This window comes from Vicugna pacos, chromosome 2, assembly GCF_048564905.1.
Source record: "Vicugna pacos chromosome 2, VicPac4, whole genome shotgun sequence".
Lineage (NCBI taxonomy): Eukaryota > Metazoa > Chordata > Mammalia > Artiodactyla > Camelidae > Vicugna > Vicugna pacos.
This window is the reverse complement of record NC_132988.1, coordinates 81,413,170-81,435,038: the sequence shown is the minus strand read 5'-3', so window position 1 is coordinate 81,435,038 and position 21,869 is coordinate 81,413,170. Positions and strand designations below refer to the sequence as shown.

The following is a 21,869-nucleotide window of genomic DNA, read 5'->3' as shown; positions in this document are numbered from 1 at the left end:
TCTATTGATTGTATGTTTTTATTATATTTCATTTTTAAGAAATTCTGCAGCTTAAATGTTTCCCCTTTTGTTCCAAGAGTTGTTCAATAGAGAATTTTTAAATTTCCAAATGGAATTTCTAGCTTTAGAAAGAGCAGAGGAGCAAGGCATGGAAATAAAGACACTTCCTCCACTTCAGGTTTCCAAAAGTTTGAGCTTTGAATGAAGTTGAAAATTTTGATTATTATCTGAAACTTCATTTAAATTTTTTTCCAATTCTAAGGAACTATTTGTTTATTATCTACAAGTGATCAGAATAGGTATGCGACTTACCAAGTTGTCATCCAAGGGCAGGAATGCAATAAATTTACTGAGAAAATTAATGGAGAGTGATGAGAAACAATACAATTGATTTGTGATTGCATCTAGACCTTCATTAGCTTTTACATCAGGTTCGTGAAAATTAGAGAAAGGTTGCTCCCACTGATTGGAAATGGCCTACAGAGCCCGATATGGTTGGAGGGGTTCTGGCTGAATATCAACCCCTACTTGACCCCTGTTTCCTTTCCTAGGAACTTTAGCTTAGCCAGAAGCTGTATGGTTGATGCAGCAGGTCTTAAATTGCTCTCTATGAAGTCCAGCACATTCATTAAAATGATTACATTTATTAATTGCTAGGCAACTATAGGAAACCAAATAAGAAATGCAATTGACACCACCAAACTCCTTAGATCTGAGATACAAGATTTATTCACACTGACAAAAATAATCACAACAAAATATATACTAATTTAAAACACAAAAGATCATAGTGACAGAAAATTTTATATTCTCTCTTGTAAGTACGTAAAAGTAATTTTGTTTGCTTCTACATACATTTCTATTCATAAATGGGTAGCAAACATTAAAATGCAGTGATGGTTTGCATTTCTCACATGGAAAGAACATAGACTAAACCTTGAAGTTTTTAGTTTACGAAGGTGTTACCATGAAGAGACACACTAAACTAATAATCAAAAACATTCTGTCTCTAGATCCATATACATATACATTCACCAACTAAGCTGAGAAATAAGCATTTCATATTCTCTCCCACCTCGCTATAGTGTATTTTTTCTTTTTACTAAAAGCAAAGTAAGAAATTGTATTTTTCTGCTTTTAATTGACCTCAGAAGATGCACTATCTAGTTCATGAGAAACGCGAAATTTCAGGTGTGTGTCTTCTTCCTCACTTTTAGGGTCTAGGACTAGCTTATCTTCATGGCTAGGAAGTTCTTGGCTGTGGATTTCAGGGCTGACTTGGGAATTTTCCTGACTATCAACCACATCGGAATGCCGGTCACCCTCATCATCAGCCTTCAGCTTGTATTCTTCGGAATGCTCCTGGCTGTGGGTTTCCACGCTGTGGTCACCCGGCTGACTCGTCTCCTGACTGTCCTTCCACTGGCTGTTCCAGTCAGAAGCCGTGTGCAGGCCCTGAGCATCAAAGATGGCCTTGTGTGCCTCGTCCGCCTCCTCACTTTCCACATGTGTCATGGCCTCTGGATGCTGAATCATAGCACAAATGGGAGAAGAATGAAATGAACACCCAGGGATGGGAACACTGTAATTTTTTCTACTTTCTAACTTTTAGGCCAATTTATTCTATAAAAATGTTTAAATTTAGCTGAAGCAAAAAATAATAGTAGTGTGTTACTTTTTTTTTTTTTTACTAAGCCTTTTCACATCATCTCCTTTAGTTTAATAGGTACAGTGATTATGTACGTGATGAAACCTAGGAGGTAGAACTCATTATCTGTTTTACATAAAAGGAAAGTGAATTGAAAGTTAAAAAGTAAAGAGAATAGTAAATGGCAAGGCCATGTGTCAAATCCAGATACTTTGACTGTAGATTCAGTGTAATTTGCAACTCTACAATTCTTATGTATTTAACTTTAAAACATGACCATTATATTGTGAAAATAATCACTCTTTTCTGAAGTCTTTTTTAACCTTAAAAGGTGAATAGAAAAAAATGCTTTATAGCCAGGACTTGGAAAAACAGCATTGTGATTGAGAGACAAAAATTAGGAAGAAATTATGTGGACTAAAATACAAAAACCACCAGGTAGAAAAAGGTTTTGCACTCAATGATTACAAAGTAGTAATACTTGCTGAATGAATGAATGAGTGAGGATGGGGACTCTGGTTTCCTAGAACTGGGCTCTCATCATAACCATTTGATGTGTCTTTTCAAGGATTTACCTCAACTTCAGATCTGCGGAACTTCTTAGATTTTGTCCTCAGTGCATAACCAATGTTATCACCTCGGCCATCTTGTGTGTCTTCTGTGGGGACAGCTGGAGTGAAAACTGCGGTTGCTGGAATGTCAGTGGGAAAGTCAGTGACCACCTCATCAGACTCATCAGAATGGTGAGACTCGTCGGAACGGTCAGTGTCATCGGTATGATCATCAGAGTCATTTGAGTCAACGTCCTGGCTGTCCACAGTGTCATCATCGTCATCATCCACATCGTCCGTGAGGTCAGGACTTTCATTGGACGTACTTGGGAGGGTCTAAAAATCAAGATGGCCAGAAAAATTGGTATAAGGGTTTTTATCCTTCCTTAGCCTTTACAGTGCATTAATCTTTGACTGTCACAATCTTTGCATTCACAACAAAGCACTCAATGGCTTTTAGGAGTTAAAATGAGCACCTTCCAATTCCTTTTTAACACAATGATAAATGGAATCATATTCTGAGGCATTTTTCTTGCTTTTTCATAAAAGTATATTCATAGGTATTTTCAAGGCAAATATTAGTAAAATATTTATATCGATAACATTGTTCTTCCTTGTTCATATTAGACATTATTTAATTTACTGAATTCTATCATGCAATAAATACAGATACTTAATTGTGAGACTATTTTTTCTACTTGAAATGAGAATTCAAGGAGATCACAGCATCCGTATATTAATGCATACTCCCAAATCTAAAACCACCTCCCTGTTAGCATAGATAATTAATAGGTTATCCATGTATAGAAACTGTGGCTCAATTAATCAGTTAATGTCTATAAACTGATTAGCAAATATACTGGGTCATTTATCCAACTTTCCTTATTAGAGATCCTTAGCATCTTCAAAATCTTGAAGAAAACAGATTTACCTTATCCCTTTGCTTAGCAAATATATTAATAGTCCCAATAAAAAGAATAGTTATTAAATAATAAACCATTATGTTAGGAACAGAAATGCTCCTAGAGGCAAAATCTTGGCTTTGGTAAGCATTAATTAGATGCTTATCAAATATTAGATAAGACTTCTACAAAATACCATAAATAACTTGCAAGAGGCTCAGTATTTCACCCAGACATTAGCAAACATTTCCTGCCACACTAAATGTATTTGCAGAAATCTGGTATTTCTGACATTTAGTAAATACTTGTGTTTTTTGTGAGCAAGTTTTAGATAGAAATTTTACTGGAGAATTTACTAGTGGAATTGAACCCAGGCAATGTCACCAAGAGAAAGAGTGGCTTTTTAATCCCTCCAAGACACAATGGACCTTAGATTCAAAGTGAAAACTCACCTCTTGTTTGAAGTTGTCAGTTTCTTCAGAAGATGCAGTACTCTGAAGAAGGAAGGGCACACAGATCAGTGTACATCATGTATGCTTAACGTTTTAATTCAAAAGTTAGCCTTTTCCATCCAAAGCAGGTCTTATTTTGTAGCCTCATTGATGTATGGCTTAGGCAGGAAGACAACATGGCAGATCAATTGGTGTCCTAAGCTCCTGTTTACCAGCAGGCAGGAAGGATCTATTTAACCAGCCCAAATGGCCCGCTTGGTGGCTATTTTTGTGGTGATTGTTGTTTAATTGTGAGAATTTTAATTGTTATAATTAATTAACATAAAAAATACCTGTGGTGCTAGGAAAGTCTCCTTCTGAGATGGGTCAGGCTTTAGCCATGTGGCTACAGCATCCGGGTATTTGTTGTTAAGCTACAAAAAAAGAGTTGCATATTTGTCATTACTGCAAAAAAGAAACAGGGATCTCTAAGTGATAAGCTGAAAAAACAAAGGATACTTCAGCAATCTTGACGGGTAAGTATAATACACATTACAAAGTCAACCAGAGCCTTAGGCACACCTTTCGTAATTTACTCTTTCTGGCAGATTCATTTAATAAACTCTTACATAGCACTTACTATGAGCCAGGCACACTTTGAAAGTGATTTACAAATACTCATCATTTAATCCTGGCAGAGGTATCGTTATTATATATTATTCCCACTTTACAGATCAGGAGAAACTGGGCCACAGTGAAGTTGAGCGGTAGTAAGTAGCAGAGCCAGGGTTCAGATCCGGTGGTTCTTCACACCGACGATGATCTGTGCCTCCCTGCTCTGTTAGCTGAAATTCCTCTCAGATGAAGCCAACTAACGTAGAGGTGCCCTTAATTAGTGTCGGTCTTCCTTGTTCCCTTTCTCTATGGAACGAGGAAAAACCCTCTAAGGCTGTGCTGTCCAGTATGGTAACCTCTAGCTATGAAACACACCACTATTTCAATCTAAGTTAAGTAAAAAAAAATTTAGCTTCTCCATTGCACGGGCCACATTTCGAGTGTTCAAGAGTCACATGTGCCTAGAGGCTACCTTAGCGGACAGAGGAGTGAAAATTGCTCTGACTTTGTGTCATCTGCTGGGCTGAATGGCCCAGGACCAACCTCTTCTCATCTCTGTCACTGAGAATAATTACCCTGGGGGTCCCGAGAGCTCCTTTACAGCCACCAAGGAGAGGGAAGACAGGAATGAAACCAATCAGTAGCACTTTGGGTTTTCCCATGGCTGGCTCTACCCAGAGCTGCTTCAGTTTGGGCTTCTTGGAAACTTTTTGCTGAAAGAAGGGGTTCCTTGACTAAAAAAATGGGAAAACTACTGGTCTAGATGAGTTAAAAGGTTCCCTCTATTTTTGTCTTTAAAATATATATTGATACAAAAAGTACATACATAAATACGTTATAATGGATATATATTTCTTGATGATACATGTCATACAGGCTTTGTTTCTATTCATAAGATAAATTTATAATTTTTTTACAGTAATATGAAGAACATATAGATGAGAAAAACAAACTAAAACTCACCCAGTAACCACATCATTCACAGATAACCACTGTTCATCTTCAGGGGTATCTCTTCATGGACTGTCCAGATTTCCTACTAGCTCTAAATTTCTAGGATTCTAGAAGGTTGAGCTCATCACTTATCTCCTAAATATCACTTAACTACTTACACTGTCATGGCTTCATGTCCATATTTTATTCTATTAAAAAGACACTAATTCTTGCCTCAAATATTGTAACTTCTGTCTTCTCTGGAAATGTTAATTTTTCTGGCTTATTATTGTGATTCAGTACTTGTATTCTTAAATCAGTTGGAAAACGGGCACACTTACACATACCCACTTGCACGCCCAAACACACGCAGCAATAATGTCTTCATTAAGCAATCTAACTGCAGTGATCCCAGGCAGCTCTACATTGGCCTTTATTCTGCTCATCTGGAGTTGAACTCTGTGTGCCTTTTTGTCCAAGCTCCTTGGGACAATGCCCGTTTGTTGTTTGGTTGGCACAGTTTCACCTACTGTGGAGGGGCAGGTACCTCTATTGTCTTGATTTGGTCTTATGTTTGTTAGAGAAATGTGATCTAAAGTCATCTGACAAGCACAATAGATACAAACAGCATGAACAGACGTTTTATGATGGGCTTCTTAGCCAGTATCTTAGGAGATACTGTGCATATTACAGTTATCCCAACTGCCCAATATGTGAGGTGAATTTTAAACTTAGCTTGCTACTAGGAAAAGCAGAAGACAGAATTCTCTGCTTCTAGAACAGTATGTTGACTCATGGAAACAAGAAGTCACACGACTTCTTAGAACTCGTTCTACATAAATGATAATGGCCTAGAGCATCATTTTATTATATTAAAAATCTAGCTTGGTTTTAACAGAGTATATTAATTAAAAGCAATACTGTGCTTGGTACTGGTCTAGAACCATAGCAGGCACTCACTAAATGCTTACAGATTATTTTGTTTGACGATGAAAATAAGAAACATTGCCATATGTTTGTAGTGCAACTTGCAGCAGTTGCATAAATAATTTAACTATATGATAAACTGAAAAGATGCTTACCTGCTTTTCCTCAGAGCTGCCAGAATTAGTCTGTCCAACCTTTGAAACAGAAAAGGTGAAGAAAGATTATAGTGTGAATGGGTTGTTAGCACACTGAAGCGCACAATTCATTTATTTTGAGGAATTTTTTTAAGATTCAGCTGTACTCACTGGAAGGGCGGAGGCGATGCCCAAGAGGCAGAAGCAAATCACTGCAAGTTTCATGGTGATGATTCTTCCTGTAAAATATTTTGTAAGAAATATTTGATCTTTTCATACCTTAAAACAGTGATACCTCCTTTTTATACTAACACATTACAAAAAATTACAAACAAATATATATTTTCTATAGAAATAGTCTCTACTTCTTAGTAAAATTTTCTTTTTAATATTATGACCTTTTGAGTTAATATTTGTAATGCCACTTGTATTCTTCCTGTCTCACTATTAGGCAAGGGAGAGAGGGATTTTACAAGCCTATATTTATTCAACTTTAAAATTTAGAGTTTCAGAGATTATATCATTACTACCTGATATCTTCAGCCATCTAAACCTGAAAACAGGTCAACAGTAATTTAATTAAAATATTAAGCTAGAAATGGGAATAAAATATTTATTTTTCAGAGAAGAAAAACACAAAGAGAAAGAGAAAATAAAACTGAAAGAAACTTGCTTTCTCTATTTTCCAGCACGCATTTCAAATGTGAATTCCATCTTAAATGATTTAAAAGGAGCCACTTAGGTGAAATGAAGCTGTCTCTAAAGTTAGTAATTTAAGTAAGGTATTCTAGAAATTTGAAACGAAAAAGAAAACAGTCAATGTCTTTTCTACTTTTAAGTCTACTTAATGTTTGTTATACACGTATTTTGGTGAAAATTTAACAGCTAAATACAGAGATAGAAATAGAAAGAGTTTTTTTCCTTGAAAATAAGATAAATCAAACCATTAAAAAATAGCATTGTCATCAGCTTACATTAGCATTACAGACCATTTTCCTTTTAAATGCCTTCACAATCATCTATCCATTTAAAATGATGTCAATATAATCATTCCAAAGGGGCATAGAATTTTACTTTTTTTCTGATGGCAAGAAGTAGTTTCAGTTCCTTTGAGGACTCAGTGGAAATATTTTTAAGTTTTATGTTTGACTGGCTTTCAAAATAGCCAGCCACATTTCCTGCAGATCTGCCCTCAATCTGGCATGCTTATTTAAAAGATGAGAACAATTTGTCTGATTAACAGCATTAAAGTTCAAGTCTTTTCCTTACAACTTGACCTTCCCATGAAATGACACAGCGCACTGGACAGCAACCCGGGAGCAGACTGCAGGCTTACCTTGGTCTGCGGCAGCTGAGAAGAGTCCAGTCCCAGGCGATGCTGATGCTGCACTGGATGCCGCTCTCCCCGCCTCCTCTCCTTGCTGCTGACAACCAGGACCTCCCAGAATTTAAAGGCTGCTCGAGACACTCTGAACCAACACAGGGGGCGGAGAGATGTGTCATGAGGCTTTTTTGCCAACGCCCAACCCACTTGCTCCCACACTTCCCCCTCTGGTTTTGTGGTTACAAAACAAACACATACACACACACACACACACACACACACACACACACAAACTACTCTGCCGTTAAAACATTACTTATGCACAGTATCATTAACTAGCTTTTTCGTTTATAGGATTGGCACTCAGCATCCTGGAAAGCCATCTAGGGGTCTCCCAGAAGAGGGAGAGATAACTAGTTCTTACAAAAACTTTATAATTGCTGAATTAGAAGGAAAAATATAAACCAGTCCTAAATAAAAATAAATAGAATGGATTTTTGTTTCTTTTGGTTCAAATAGCAGATTAAGGTAATATATGCAACCAAATTTGCTTCACAATTACACTTATTTAAGAGCTACCTGGCTATTGTTCAAGCACGAAAGGAGTTCAGACACTCTTTCTCCATTTTTACTAAAGCTCCAGTTTGTGATTTCAAGTATGCAACTGCTTGTCATTTACACAAGTGGCATTAGTAACATTAGAATCCACTTTCATACTCATTAAGTTGAATTTACAATGACCTTTCAAGGACATGGGCTTTTGTCACACTGTTTGAATTGTTTGGAGGTGATGAATCTGATAATTTGCTCAATAAAATAGAAGAAAAGTAATTTATTCTTAATGTGTCGGAAGGAGAGCCGTTTCTGACTGAGAGCAGAGTTACTGCTTGAAAGTGCTGCTTCAGGAGCTGGGAGCATGGCTTTGAATTCCCTCTGCCACTAATTAGCTGTGTGACCTTGGGCAAATCACTTAGCCTATCTGTAGCTATTTCTTCATCTGTCAAATGCACATACTGTTCCCCAGTTCACGGGGTTTTTGTGAGGCTTAAGTGAATTAGCACGTGTAAAACTAACAATCCTTGGCATATATGCAAATACCCTGCATATTTTAACCATTTTATATGTGTTAAATTTTATTAAAATTTTTAGGAGGAGCAGGTAGTCATGATGTATAATATCTTTAAATGGAATAGTTTATTAGAATGAAACCTGATGTAAGATTTTTAAACTGTGTACATCAGCAGGATAGCTTGCATACCTCTGAAAGAATGGATTAGATTTCTGAATCGTCTTTTTCTAGTTTTTCGCCCACGATATATAAAGTTGGCTGCTTAATAAGAAAATTAAAAACAAAACTCTATATTAAAAAAAAAACTTTACTGAGTATTTAAAAGTCATTCGAATGAAAGAAAATTACAGATGAAGGTTGAAATACTGGAGCAGAGATTAGGGGTAACAGAGCTCTGAGCCCATTTTAAATGTTCAATATTGTTTTGAGATTACTCAACCTCTTCTGCCTTTCTCCACTGCAAAATGGAAATTTCACCATTCATCTCACACCTCCATTGCAAGAATCATGTATAAAGTGAGATTAAAGATAAACGTCCCTATTTATTATTAGTTCTATCTAAGGTGTCAGCTCCTAGTCGCCAAATATTGCTTTTAATATAAATATGGGTTAAATAATTTTTTTGCAGTGTTAGGAAAAATAACCCATAAGTTTGTGGACATTTGGTGTGGGGAAATATGTTTCTTTTAAATTGAATTTTAAAATCCATTTGAAATCCAATTTCAAATGAACTGATATGGTTGATTTGTCGGTTCCAAGCACACATGAAAAAAATTCAGATGGCAACTATCTCTATAAAATAGAAAGCACACAGGTTCTAAAATTACAAAAACAGATTTCTTATTTCTGCTCTTAAAAATTGTTTTTTCCCTTTAAACACATCACCCACATACGTTTTGTCATATTGTCAATGCAGTGAAGTTCACAAATTCTAAAACAAAACAAAAACAGAAACACACAAACCCCCAAGATTTCCACAGGATTCACTATGGTTTACTCTGTGCCCACGGGGATAATTGAATGTGAGCTGAGAAAGTCATAGGAAGGGCTTCCGCCGGAGCCCGGGCCGCGGTGCGGTGAGGCCCACGCCGCACGGGGCTCTTCCGGTCATAGCTCCGAACGGCCACACGATGGCAGCGCTCCCGAGAAGGGCTGCGGCCCACGGCCTGGCTCCGGCAGAGCTCTCATTCCCGCAGGGCGGAACGTGCACGCGTTGAACGACCGAACCATAAAACAACCTGGGGCCCTCCATTTCTTGGAATGTCAGGTGCGGAGGTATTTCCCAACAGTGACCCGCTGCACATTAACAGGGAACACGAGGCCGAGAGACGCAAAGCATTCTTTTCTGCTCTGTTGTCTTCAGCAATGCCAGGTGGACGCTGTGGGCTCCTTCCCGCCACCGCTTCCCACACTCGCTCGAAAGGTTACGGACCCCGGGGCTCGCTCAGAGTAAGGGCGTGTGAACTCATGGGTAAAGAATGTGTCTGGGATGCCTCAGACGTGTAAAGATAAAGTGATTTGTAATAGAGGCAGCTCTGTAAGGTAACAAGTGGAGAGTGCGTCATTCCGGCTTTTCAAGAGGCTCATGCGTCTCGTTTTTTGTAATCGAACGTGTTGTGAACGCTAATTTTTTCTGAGTAAGATTTTCCGGTTCTCAAAATTAAGGTGTTAAAATGATTTAAATCAGAGAGGCTTCCTCGGTAGCATTTCCACACTATTTTCCATTCTTGATTAGGCTAATGCTTGGTGGTTAAAATCAAAAGGTCAGAATGCTCAAATTCCTTGTAAATCAAGTATGTGGAAAGGAAAAAGGTTAGTTGCGAAAGGAGTGGGTTGTGACCTTAGCATAGACGCTCTGAGAGGACATATGGAAACATTAAGAACATTGTACTTTTTTCTTGAATCACATGAAAACTCTCATATATATAGGAAAATCCTCGTATAATATAGGAAAACTTAAGTGTCGAGCTGTTTTGTTGGACTTTATTATACCGACTTCTAGTTTATGTGGATATTTATAATTATATTTTATGTAGTAAATTATAATCAACTATTTCAACTCTTTCAGCTCTGTGAATACTTCTTCCCTTGAGTCAGATAAAAAGCTGACATTTTGGTACCATCATCTGTCTGTCATAGAGAAGTTGGGAATTATGCCTAAAGAGAAGCCTACTACTCATCATTTCATCATTTGTAGAAGAAGGGAATTATTTTCTTGGAAGGAAACAAGGGCTGAAGATGAGGGGTTCTTTTTTTTTTAAGTTTCAGACATGAAATTAGAACATTTCAGAAATACAAAAGAGAAACACCATAAAACTTTTAATCTTTTATCTCATAGCTCAGTAAATTAGTCAACAAAATTCACTCCTGGAAAAAATTGGTCTTACTATCAGGAAATATTAGTTTCACTTAAAACAAAAGTGTTTCATTTTAGACCCATAGAATTGTTATAGAGTAAATAAATATTCCATAAATTGTTAATGATCAACCACTCAACTTTCCATACATAACAACTAATTCTGAGCATATAGTTCTTGCTTGTCAATATAATGCATGGACACCTAGAGTCCATATATCATATCACAGCGAGTATTTGCCAGTTCTTGAGAATTTAGCAGTATTTCTTTGTTAAAGTATCATCACTAACTTTGAGGGCATTCTAACACTCTTTAAATGATAGATTCTTTTTTTTTTAAATACTTATATATTCTGTGGGGGGGTAATTATATTTATTTATTTGTGTATTTTAATAAAGGTACCAGGGATTGAACCCAGGACCTTGTGCATGCTAAGCACATGCTCTACCACTGAGCTATACCCTCCCGACCAAAATGATAGATTCTTTAAAGTGGCCTTAAATTATTATTTTTTTTCTTAAAATGACACCGTTTTTACCCTCCTGGAGCCCAATTTATTCATGGAAAAAAAACTAAGAAATTTGGAACTTGTGTGGCCAATGAGGTAAAGGGGATGTGATTAAACAGTAAACTCAGTGGGGCTGTGGACAGAGAAGGCATAGAATGGAGTCCCTGTGTCTATACTGGAATTGAATATTGGGTATTCAGTATTGGGTGTTTTGAATATTAGGTATTCTGGGGTTGGGCTCAAATAGGAATACCAGTCCCAGCAGCATGAAACTCTAGATCATCACCAACATAGGCAACAATACAGGAGCCTGCAGTCAGAGGGGCCCCGGGTGGAAAGCTGCAGAGATGTACGAATAGAAAGTCTAGCAGCTGCAGGCCCTCGTAAGGTGTTGTCACTGGTTACCGCATTAAGCAGCCAGTAATGGGCATTTTGCAGAATGTATTTGAGGGGAGAAAATCATTCTTTGAAATCGGTTTATGAGAATTCTTATTTAAAACCTGATGTTTGGTGGGGGGGAGGGTATAGCTCAGTGTTAGGAGTGCGTGCTTAGCGTGCATGAGATCCTGGGTTCAATCCCCAGTACTTCTCATTAAAAAATAGTGAATGAATGAATGAATGCATAAATAAACCTAATTACCTCCCTCCCCTCAAAAAAAAAAAAAGAATTAAAAATAAAGTTTAAAAAAATCTGATGTTTGGGTCATTTTAGGTAGAGAATCCATATAAGGTTGATATGAAATGTGACCATTTCAGTGCAAAGCAGAAGAAAATCAAAAGAGGACAAAAAACTGAACAACAGTAACCTCTACATCACATATTCTTCTGGCCACAGTTGGCTAAGAGTTTTTGTCTGTTTTGCCGATTCCAATCAAGGAATACCTCACGTGAATGTCCCTATTCCACCGCATAACATTTATGTTTAAGAAAAAAAAAACCAGGATTTAAAATAATCCGTAATTAAAGTTTGCATTCTTAAATGTTTGAATTCCTCAGTAGATGTCTGTTCTAAGATATGCTTATCCTGTAGCAGTTTGTATGCCAGCAAATATTTACGCAGTGAATGAAAGAATTGAACTCTGTAATAAGATGTCTAGGATTCTTATGTAAGTTGAATCATTCCCAATGATTATCTTCTGTGGCTTTCATAAAGCTCCCAGTAGAACTCCTCTTCTAGGTCCTGTTAGACGTTGCTATCGCAGAGGGGGTTACACCTGAGAACTTCAGGCATGAGTCCTGTGATCAAAGAGGGCCGGCTGGGTGAACGTTGTTTTTAACAGGACACGAGGTCCTCTGAGACCTGGCATCCTTCTGTCTCTCCAGCCTTATCTTCCACCAACTTCCCTCCCTGTATACCCCATGGAGCAAGCACGCAGAGCCACACGGTGCTCCCCAGCATGCCACAGACTCTCAAATCCTCATGCCTTCCGTACATCGCATGGCCCCCATGTCTAGAGCATCCATCCAGTCCCGTCCACACCTGCCTGTGAAGTATTTTCACATCTTTCCAGACTTAGTTCCTATCAAGCTTCAAGGCATCTGCTAAAAACCCTTTTTTGGTCAAAATAGAAATAACCACTCTCACTTTGTACCCTGAGAGCACCCTGTGCACGATCTTGCACAGCCCCTGTGGTAGTTCATTGCCTTACCCTGCTTGTTTTCTTCCACTAACGAGTCAGCTCCCTCCAGCAGGGCCTGGATCTCATACATGTTTGCATCCGCCATCTCCTACGAGGGTGTAGTAAGTGTGTGGGCAGCAAGTGAGTGAAGGAGCATGGTTTTTATAATGCTTAATCCTATGGGGGCTGCGTGGAACACTTGCGTTTAGTATTAGCTCCAGGGAGCTGGAGCAACTGCTGGGTTCTCTGAACAATTTACATATACACTTTTATAATGCCATTGTAGAATTTGAAGAGCTAGGACCTTCTTTTCTTCTCTATGGGGTTTCAGCAAGCACTTTAACTTGTCTGGGTCTCAGGTTTCTTGATAAAGTTAATCTAAGATGATTTTTAATGTCAGTTTCAGCTATGAAAGTCTGCAATTTTACGGGTTTTTAAAAAATCCATGAGAAATAAAACATTGACATCATGACAGGGAGAGCAAACAGGTTTTAGAAATAGAGATAGCATCAAGATTGTAAGAGAAATTCAGATTAAAAACCAGAAAGGGAAGGCTTGAACACAAAGAGTCTCTAGTGTGAAAAGCTGTGGAGTCTTTAAGATGGTTTTGAGTAAACTATCTTGTATTTTCGCTATATTTTAAGTTATGGATAAAAAATAATGTACATTATTATAATAATATTAATAAAAATAAAACTTTATTTAAAAGGAGGGAAATCACTCCCAATGTATGGCTCTAATAAATCAATCTTTGATGTTCTGAGAATTTTATATTCTTACCTTCCCTGAAATGGATTTTCTAGAGACATTTCTCAGTATGGGTCACATGAATTCTTTCAGATTCTGTTACACCAAGAATAGGAGATCAAGGACAAAGTAACTGAAAAGGTTGGCTTGTTTCTTTCCTGGAAAAAGCTGCCTGTGGTTTTAGGAGGCAATTTCATTGCCAGACAGATCAGGAACATCAGGCTTCTCCATAATCTGGAGATGTTTTTAGATTTTCCTTTCCCACAGTCACATCCTCTTTATTTCCAAGCATCTGTGGATGTGACTGGGCTAGACAACCTGTTAATTTCACTTTGTACACAATGGCACATTATTCAAGAATCAAAGTTTGTGAACAGATTCTCTCCTCTCTTCACCTATATCATGCTTAACAAATTTCTACTGCTTGTTTTTTCCTGAAGAAATACTTCCTTGTAATTTACCTTTTCTATGGTAACGAAGTAAGCCCAGGACTTCTGCCTTTGCTTATTAAAAGGAAAGCTATTCAAAATAATAACAATAATGGGAATTATGTATGTTTTCCTGGAACACCTAGATTTAAAAGTATATATTATGTCTAATATGCTTAACAACTGTATGAATTCAGTACTATGGTCTTAATTTTTTACTTAATTATAATAGAACCCATCTACTGTGCAGTCACTTCTGTATGCATGATTATATTCACTCTTTACAAAGACCTTTGTGTATATATATTCTGGGCCAGTAGAAGCCCAGAGGAGGGAGTGTCGAGTTTTGCCATTTGAGGTAGGAAAGGCCTCCAAGAGGATGCTGGGATACAATACAGAGGAGGAATTGATGTTTAGCGACTAACTTCTAACATGTGAATCAAAATTATAAGCATCCAACTTTGACCAAACCTTGTTGAAAAAAACCAATAAGCATACAACAAAAGCTATAAATTACAATGATACTGATGAGAAATCTGGAAAAGAGAGTGAATAATCTTGTCTCTAATTGATTCAAATCTAACAAAAATGCAAAACTTTTTTTGTCCATATATGTGGCAAAGCTAATGTCATGGTATGGTCATGAGTCATACAGTGTGAGAGAATGTTAATACATGTCTGCTAATCTCACACTGTTATGAGTCACCAGTTCAGAATACATGATTGCTGACTGTGAGTGAACATCATTAGCTTCATGCTTAATACATTTAATGACCTTGAATATTAGTTATCTTGATTAGCTTAATTTTGAGGAAATTGCTCATCATATTTTAACAGATACCAAACATCTGGACAAAGGCATATTTCATGGTTAGCCTTATGTCCTACTGTGTTTGAATTCCTTGTAGTATCTACCATAATCATTGTGGCAGGTGCTGTTGGCTGTATAGCAAAGATTCATCTTCAAGAGTGGTTGCTGGGAAGCAGCTGCCCAGCTGAAACTACATTTCCCAGCCTTCCTTGCAGCGGGGTTTGGCCACGTGACTAGTTCTTGTCAATGGAATGTAAACTAAAGTGAAGTGTTTCATGTCCAGGATGAAGTGCCTAAAAAACAATTGTGTCTCCTCCTTCTTCTTCACCATTTGGCTGAATGGAGAGGACTCTGAAGTGTTTTCGGAGGGCAGAAGTCGGAAGAGGAGATACCTTGAACTCTTGCTGACCAAGAACCCTGTTATTGGATATTGTATGAACCAGAAACACGTTTCTCTTGCCTAACAACCCTGTTATCTGTTACAGTAGCAGATACCTTAATTACTGCAACCCTGTACACGTTATAATGCTCAATCCATAGTTTTTGAATGTTAGCATCTGTGTGCCAGATCACTAGACATATGGGAGACTGGATTTAAATGATGGTGCCATAACTTTATTCTATATTATAATTTCTAAACTATAATTTCTATCTATATAATTTTCTATTCATTTTTGCTTCCCCATTTCTAAAGCACCGAATTAGTCCTTGTGAAATTACTGATATATTAAAATTGGAGTTGAATATTTTATATAATAAGTACATCACTCAATTCTGAAAGGAGACGATATGCAGTGTTAGTGGACATTTTAAATAATTAGGATAGCAGGTTTCTCTTGATCTTCTGTTTTTGTGTTTTCCACTTTTACCAGAAAATAATTAGTTTTGATACAGGTTTTAGTGGCCAGTGTTGGAAACCAGGGAACCTGAGTTCTTTCTTTTCTTTTTTTTCCCAGTTTTTTTCCTGAGTTCTTTTTTAATTATACTGCAAGCTCCATTAAATATTGTTGTTAGTTTGCCTATGAGAAGAGAGAGGCTAGTTATCTCCCAGTAAATATTAAACTGATCCTGCAACTTCTGATTGTTTACACAGCATCATTTGCTTTTACTTCTTAATTAGACCATCGCTCTTTTGGGTACTTTTTTTTTTTTTTTTTTGGCCAGGTCATGAAGGCCAAAAAGGCCATCGAAAGGGTGGATGGACAGGTAGCAGTGATGTTAAAATCAGTTTACCTGGTTATATTTGTGACCATGAAGTCATGTTCTCTGAGGGTTTTGGATGACTTCTAGTCCCTGCTAGGAATGTGTTTACAGATTAATTTTAGTCTCAGATGCCTTTTACCAGCTCAAATATTGTGGAAGTGGTAAATTCTAGGAAACTTGAAGAGTTTTAAAACGTTTCACCCTAGTTCCCAATAAGGAGATGACCATAATTAGAGGGAACTGTAGGTTAAGTTAGAAACTGTTTATGGTTGGGAGCTGGAGTTTTGACGCTTTCCTGTATATTTCATTGATATCCCCCAAACCGTAGTGGTCTTTTGGTCTGTGGAGCATAGCTTGGCTGGAGGGTTAGCCGGGGTTCTCACTGAAGCAGTGAAAGAGGTTGTGGATGGCATATCAGCAGAGCTGGTACACCCACTTGTCTAGGTTGGGAGGAAGTGGAGGCTGGGGTCAGGAAAGCGGCCTTTCTCGCTTTTAGATGGTGCCAAAGTGTCTCAGGCTGGGGTTTCACTTTATTTTTGTTTATGTGGACTTGGTTTGGACACAAGTAAAATTGTGGTGTCTTAACCTCTGGTAAGATTTCAAGCATCTTGCTTCATCAAGCTTGGTTACTGAAGAATCCAGTTTGTGTTTTAGAGATGATGGCATTCTGAATTTAGAAAGATAAAAGTGACACACTTTCATTTAACTCTCATAATCTTTGAATGTTTGTGGATGTAAAGTAACGAAAACCATTCTACTCCTTTTTAAGAAAGAGAATAAAAATTCTATACACAGGAAGTCTGTTTTCCTAAAACATATTTTACTTTCATAGCGTTTTTGTAAAATCGGGCAACTGGTTTATTTCTTGTGGTCCCACCTTCTATCCTGAGTGTTCACCACAAGACCAGGAGAACTAGGACCAGGAAATACAATCGGTTAAATTTTATCCCCCTGTACCAGGTATGTGCGAATGTAAGGCTTTATGTGTGTAGCTTTTTCTCTCTCATGAAGTTTTGGAGCATTTTTAAACAAAAATCCATGAAACATAAAAATATACAATAAATAAGTAAGAGAGTTGGGGAAAGAATGCTACAAAATCAATAAAACTTGGAAGTGTTTGGGTAAATTTAGCACAAAAATAGAAAATGTCTAGTTAGACATTTGGGGTTTATAAATATTAATTTTAGCAGTTTTGAAACAACATAATTTAGTATCAAGTGCTTAAAAGACTACTTTCAGTAAATATAATTTAAAAAATATGGGTCATGTTTATCTGTTCAGCTAATCAAAAAGTATCTTTGACAACCCGACATTGTAAATTGAATATACTTCACTAGAAAAAAAAAATCAGGCCAAAAAAAGAGAGTATCTTTGGAAAAAAAAAAAAACAAGTAGTAGAAATCCAAAAAGATAAAGAGGAGACCTCTGTTAATGATAACATTTCTTAATCTAGTACCATTGTTCTAGTTCTAGATTTCCCAAGCAGCTGGAAGATAGACAGTCAGAGGGCAGGGCATTGAGAAAAGGAGGAGTAGCTCTTAACTTGTGGCTCTGTTTTAGCTTTGAGACAACTTAGGTTCTAGATGGGCAGAAAATCACTAAGAATGGTGATGAGAGCAGCAATGTTGGTTCAAATAAAAAATATATTTTCTGTGACATATATATACATAATGGAATACTGCTCAGCCATAAAAAAGCATGAAATAATGCCATGTGCAGAGTGGATGGACCTAGAGATTATCATACTAAGTGAAGTAAGTCAGGCAGAGAATGACAAATGACAAATACTACTTACATGTGGAATCTAAAAAAATGATACAAATGAACTTATATATAAAATAGAAACAGACTCACAGACATAGAAAACAAACTATGGCTACCAAAGGAGAAAGGGAGGGAGGAGGGATAAATTAGGAGTCTGGGATTAACAGATACAAACTACTATATATAAAATAGATAAACAGCAAGGACCTACTGTATAGCACAGGGAACTATATTCAGTATCTTTTAATAACCTATAATGGAAAAAGATCAGAAAAGATTGATCGATCAATCGATCTATCTATCTATCTATCTATCTATCTATCTATCTATCTATCTATCTATCTATCTATAACTGAATCACTTTGCTGTATACCTGAAACTAAAACAACATTGTAAATCAACTATACTTCAGTAAAAAGTAAAAATAAATAAATAAATTTAAAAAAGTGTCTTCAATGACAGTCAAATTAGTGTATTCAGAAAGGAGCATGGGAATTGGCATGAGCTAGGGGATTTCTTCCTGGCATCTGAGTCTTTTAATCAGGTGCCAAACTGAAAGAGTTCAGCTGTCTTCGTCCTTTGTTCTACCTTTCTAGATCAGGGGTCAGCAAGCTCTTGGGCCAAATCCACTACAGCTTTTTTTTGTAAATGAAGCTTTATTGCGACTGCACCCATTTATTTATGGAGTGTTTATGGCTGCTTTCATGCTATGACATAGAGTTGAGTATTTGGAACAGAGACCATCTGGTCTGCAAAGCCTTTCAGCCTTTTACAGAAAAAGGCTGATTCTTGTTCCAGATGAAAGATCTTTCTTTTTTTTTTTTTTTTGTTCTTTAACACAAGCATATGTCAGCCCCTTGCCCTAGTTCCAACGCTGTCACTTCTAGCTACCACAAGGCATTTTTGAGGTGTGATGGACAGTCCACGTGCAATGTCAGATGCATGGACCTGGCTTTGAACCATGCAATACAATGCTTTCTATTTTGTTTTCACTCGTCCTAATAATGCCCTACCTTATAGTCAGCACAGGACACTGAATCAATGATATTAAGGATAAGTATTTTAGGATCTTCGGAACTCCTTCTGGTTATGAGAATAGCTCATTAGACACAATCTTGTGACTTCACTTGGAATTTCTGTCGTATGTAAATAACCCTTCTTACATGGGTTCATCTCACACTTGTCACTTTTTCTGCCTCTTCCATATAGTCCCTTGTGAGATAATTATAAAATTATCCCTGTTGTTCTTACCTTCCACTAACTCAAAATCTTAGTGTCTTTTGTAAATCTGGGAATTTTAGTATGAATAATGATGTTAATACTTTTATTTGTTGTCTTTTAAACATTTAACATGCTTTCAGATTGATGATATGAGTTGATGCTTGTAACAGTGTTTGGCTCTGGGAAGCGGATCTGATTGGCTAGAGAAAAGGATGGGAAGGAAAGTTAAATTTTGACAGAAACAACTTTTATAGTTTTTAAATTTTGTATCATGTGTGCATTAATTACCTATTACTGTGTAGCAAAAATTACCACAAATTCAGCAGCTTAAAATAACACACGTTTGTCATCTCAGAGTTTCTGAAGGTCGGGAAACCAGATATGGCTTAGCTGGATCCCCTGCGTTAGGGTCTTCACAAAGCTGTTAATGAATTGTTGACCAAGGCTGGAGTCTCACCTGAAGACGTGACTATGGAAGGATCTGCTCCAAGCTGACATGACTGTTGGCAGGGTGCAGTTCCTTGAGGAATGCTGGACAGAGAGCCTCTGATCTGTTAATCCCAGAGGCTGGATGCCTACCCTGTTCCTAACATGACAGCTTGCTTCATCAAAGCATGCAAGCTAAGAAGGCAATAGAAGGAGTCTGCTAGCAAAATGGAAGTCAAAATTTTACATCCTACACTTTTGTGGGACATCTTATCACTTTCGCCTTTTTCTGCCTGTGAGATCAAGTTGTTAGGCCATCCCACACTCAAGCCTAGGGAATTATGCCAGGATGTGAGTACCAGGAGTTGGGGACCATAAGGAAATCAGTTTAGAGACTGCTTGTCACAACTCTGTGTATTATCCATTTAGTACAATTAAATAAATGATTTTAGACATTGAAGACTTTTAGACATTAAATGAAAATGAAAGTATCAGTACAATATGTGAAATCTGATTTCAGTTTTTTTACTAAAAAATGACATGTACATAAATACATATATGTCTGTAAATATATCCAGAGTTGTGGGGTTGATACAGATCAAATGGTTACTGTCTTTGTCTGTTCAAGGTGATACAACAGAATACCAGAGACTGGATGGCTTATAAACAAACATTTATATCTCACAGCTCTGGAGGCTGGAACGTCCAAGACAAGGCACTGGTGGATTAGATGTCTGGTGAGAGCCCATTTCCTTGTTCACAGATGGCCATCTTCTTGCTGTGTCCTCACATGGTAGAAGGGGCAAAGGAGCTCTCTGGGTCTCTTTTACACGGGCATTAATCCCATTCATGAGGGCTCCACCCTTATGACTGAATCACCTCTCAAAGACTCCACCTCCTGATACAGATTGGGGATTAGGTTTCAACATGAATTTTGAGAGGATGAAAACATTTAGACTATAGCAGTGATACTTTGGTGGAAGGGAGTGAGAGAGAAATGAGTGTAAAGGAACTTTCATAATTTAATGTAGGTCTTTGTTTTCTTCCAAGGAGAAGGAATTAGGATCAATTTACAACGTTATGGAGGGTAAATGACTTTCCAGTGGCATATGCTCACTTAATTGAAGGATGAGGACTCAAAACATAATTCTCCTTAATGTCACAGATGTTTTTCCTATTTATTTAGTGATTTATTTATTTATTTCTAAACCAAATTGTTGTGTTCAGAAAAATTATTAAAGGTTATTTATAGTAATGGTAGATATTAGTTTGTCTGCTGATGTCTGGCTAACCTCATTGGGTGGCCATCTCTACTCACTATGGTAATTAAGCCATTTTTTAAACCATTATAAAACAGAAATCTGTATTTAATCCTATGATAGGTTGGCCAGGTTTACCAAATGAAAATATAGGATGCCCAGTTAAATTTGAATTTTAGACACACAATGAATACTGTTTTAGTGTAAGGATGTCTCAAATATGCAAATACTTCTATACATACAATATTTGGGACATACTTTTACTATACAATTGTTCATCCTTTATCTGAAACTCACCTTTAACTAAAGTCCTATATTCAGTGGGGAACCTTATCCTATGGGCAATTAAAAAAAGCAGTGTGGGTTCTTGAGCAGAAGGAATACACAGTAAAATGGAATTTTAAAAAGATTAATTCCTACTTTGTTAACATCTGTGATACCCCAAAATCTCTTTCTGACCCAGAGACTAATCTATTCAGCAAACATTTATGAATATCTACTTGGTGTCAGGCACTACGCCAGCTGCTGGGGATTTAACCAACTATAGAAATGATCCCTGAAAGCATAGTCTTTGCTGGGGATTTAAAATCAAACAAACTTCTATCTTCTATAAGAAACTCAAACCATTTTTGCTGGTACTTGTTACAGAAATTCTGGGAGGTGACTGAAGGTCAGAATGTACCAAATCTGGTTAAAAACAGATCAGATTGTTGCAGATGTCTCTTAGCTCTCATACTTCAGTGTTTGGGTTGGTTTTTAACATACCTTAAGGTTTTTAAAATTATAAGCAATAATGAATGCTTAAGACAATTTTTTTTTGAAAGTTGAGAAATTAAAAAAAAAAAGCTTTAAAGAGTTCGGACATTGCATTATTTTCTTTGAGCCTTCATCATCTTTTCTATTCTTCTGAAACAGTCACTGAAATCTCTCTGTGGAAGTATAAAGGAATAATGTAATTTTGCAGACTGTGATTTACCAGTATAAGTTTGCCA

The 21,869-nt window shown here is 37.1% G+C and overlaps 1 protein-coding gene across 1 annotated transcript; it reads right to left on the bottom strand.

Annotated features, from left to right (window-relative positions):
• Nucleotides 1–711: 711 nt before the first annotated feature.
• SPP1 (secreted phosphoprotein 1) lies at nucleotides 712–7,610 on the bottom strand. Its single transcript, XM_006198167.4, has 7 exons — nucleotides 7,478–7,610; nucleotides 6,313–6,380; nucleotides 6,163–6,201; nucleotides 3,886–3,966; nucleotides 3,554–3,595; nucleotides 2,224–2,535; nucleotides 712–1,527 (listed from the first exon to the last, which is right to left on the bottom strand). The coding sequence occupies exons 2-7, from the start codon at nucleotides 6,364–6,366 to the stop codon at nucleotides 1,138–1,140; spliced, it is 918 nt and encodes a 305-aa protein (XP_006198229.1). The 5' UTR covers nucleotides 6,367–6,380; nucleotides 7,478–7,610; the 3' UTR covers nucleotides 712–1,137.
• Nucleotides 7,611–21,869: the final 14,259 nt, after the last annotated feature.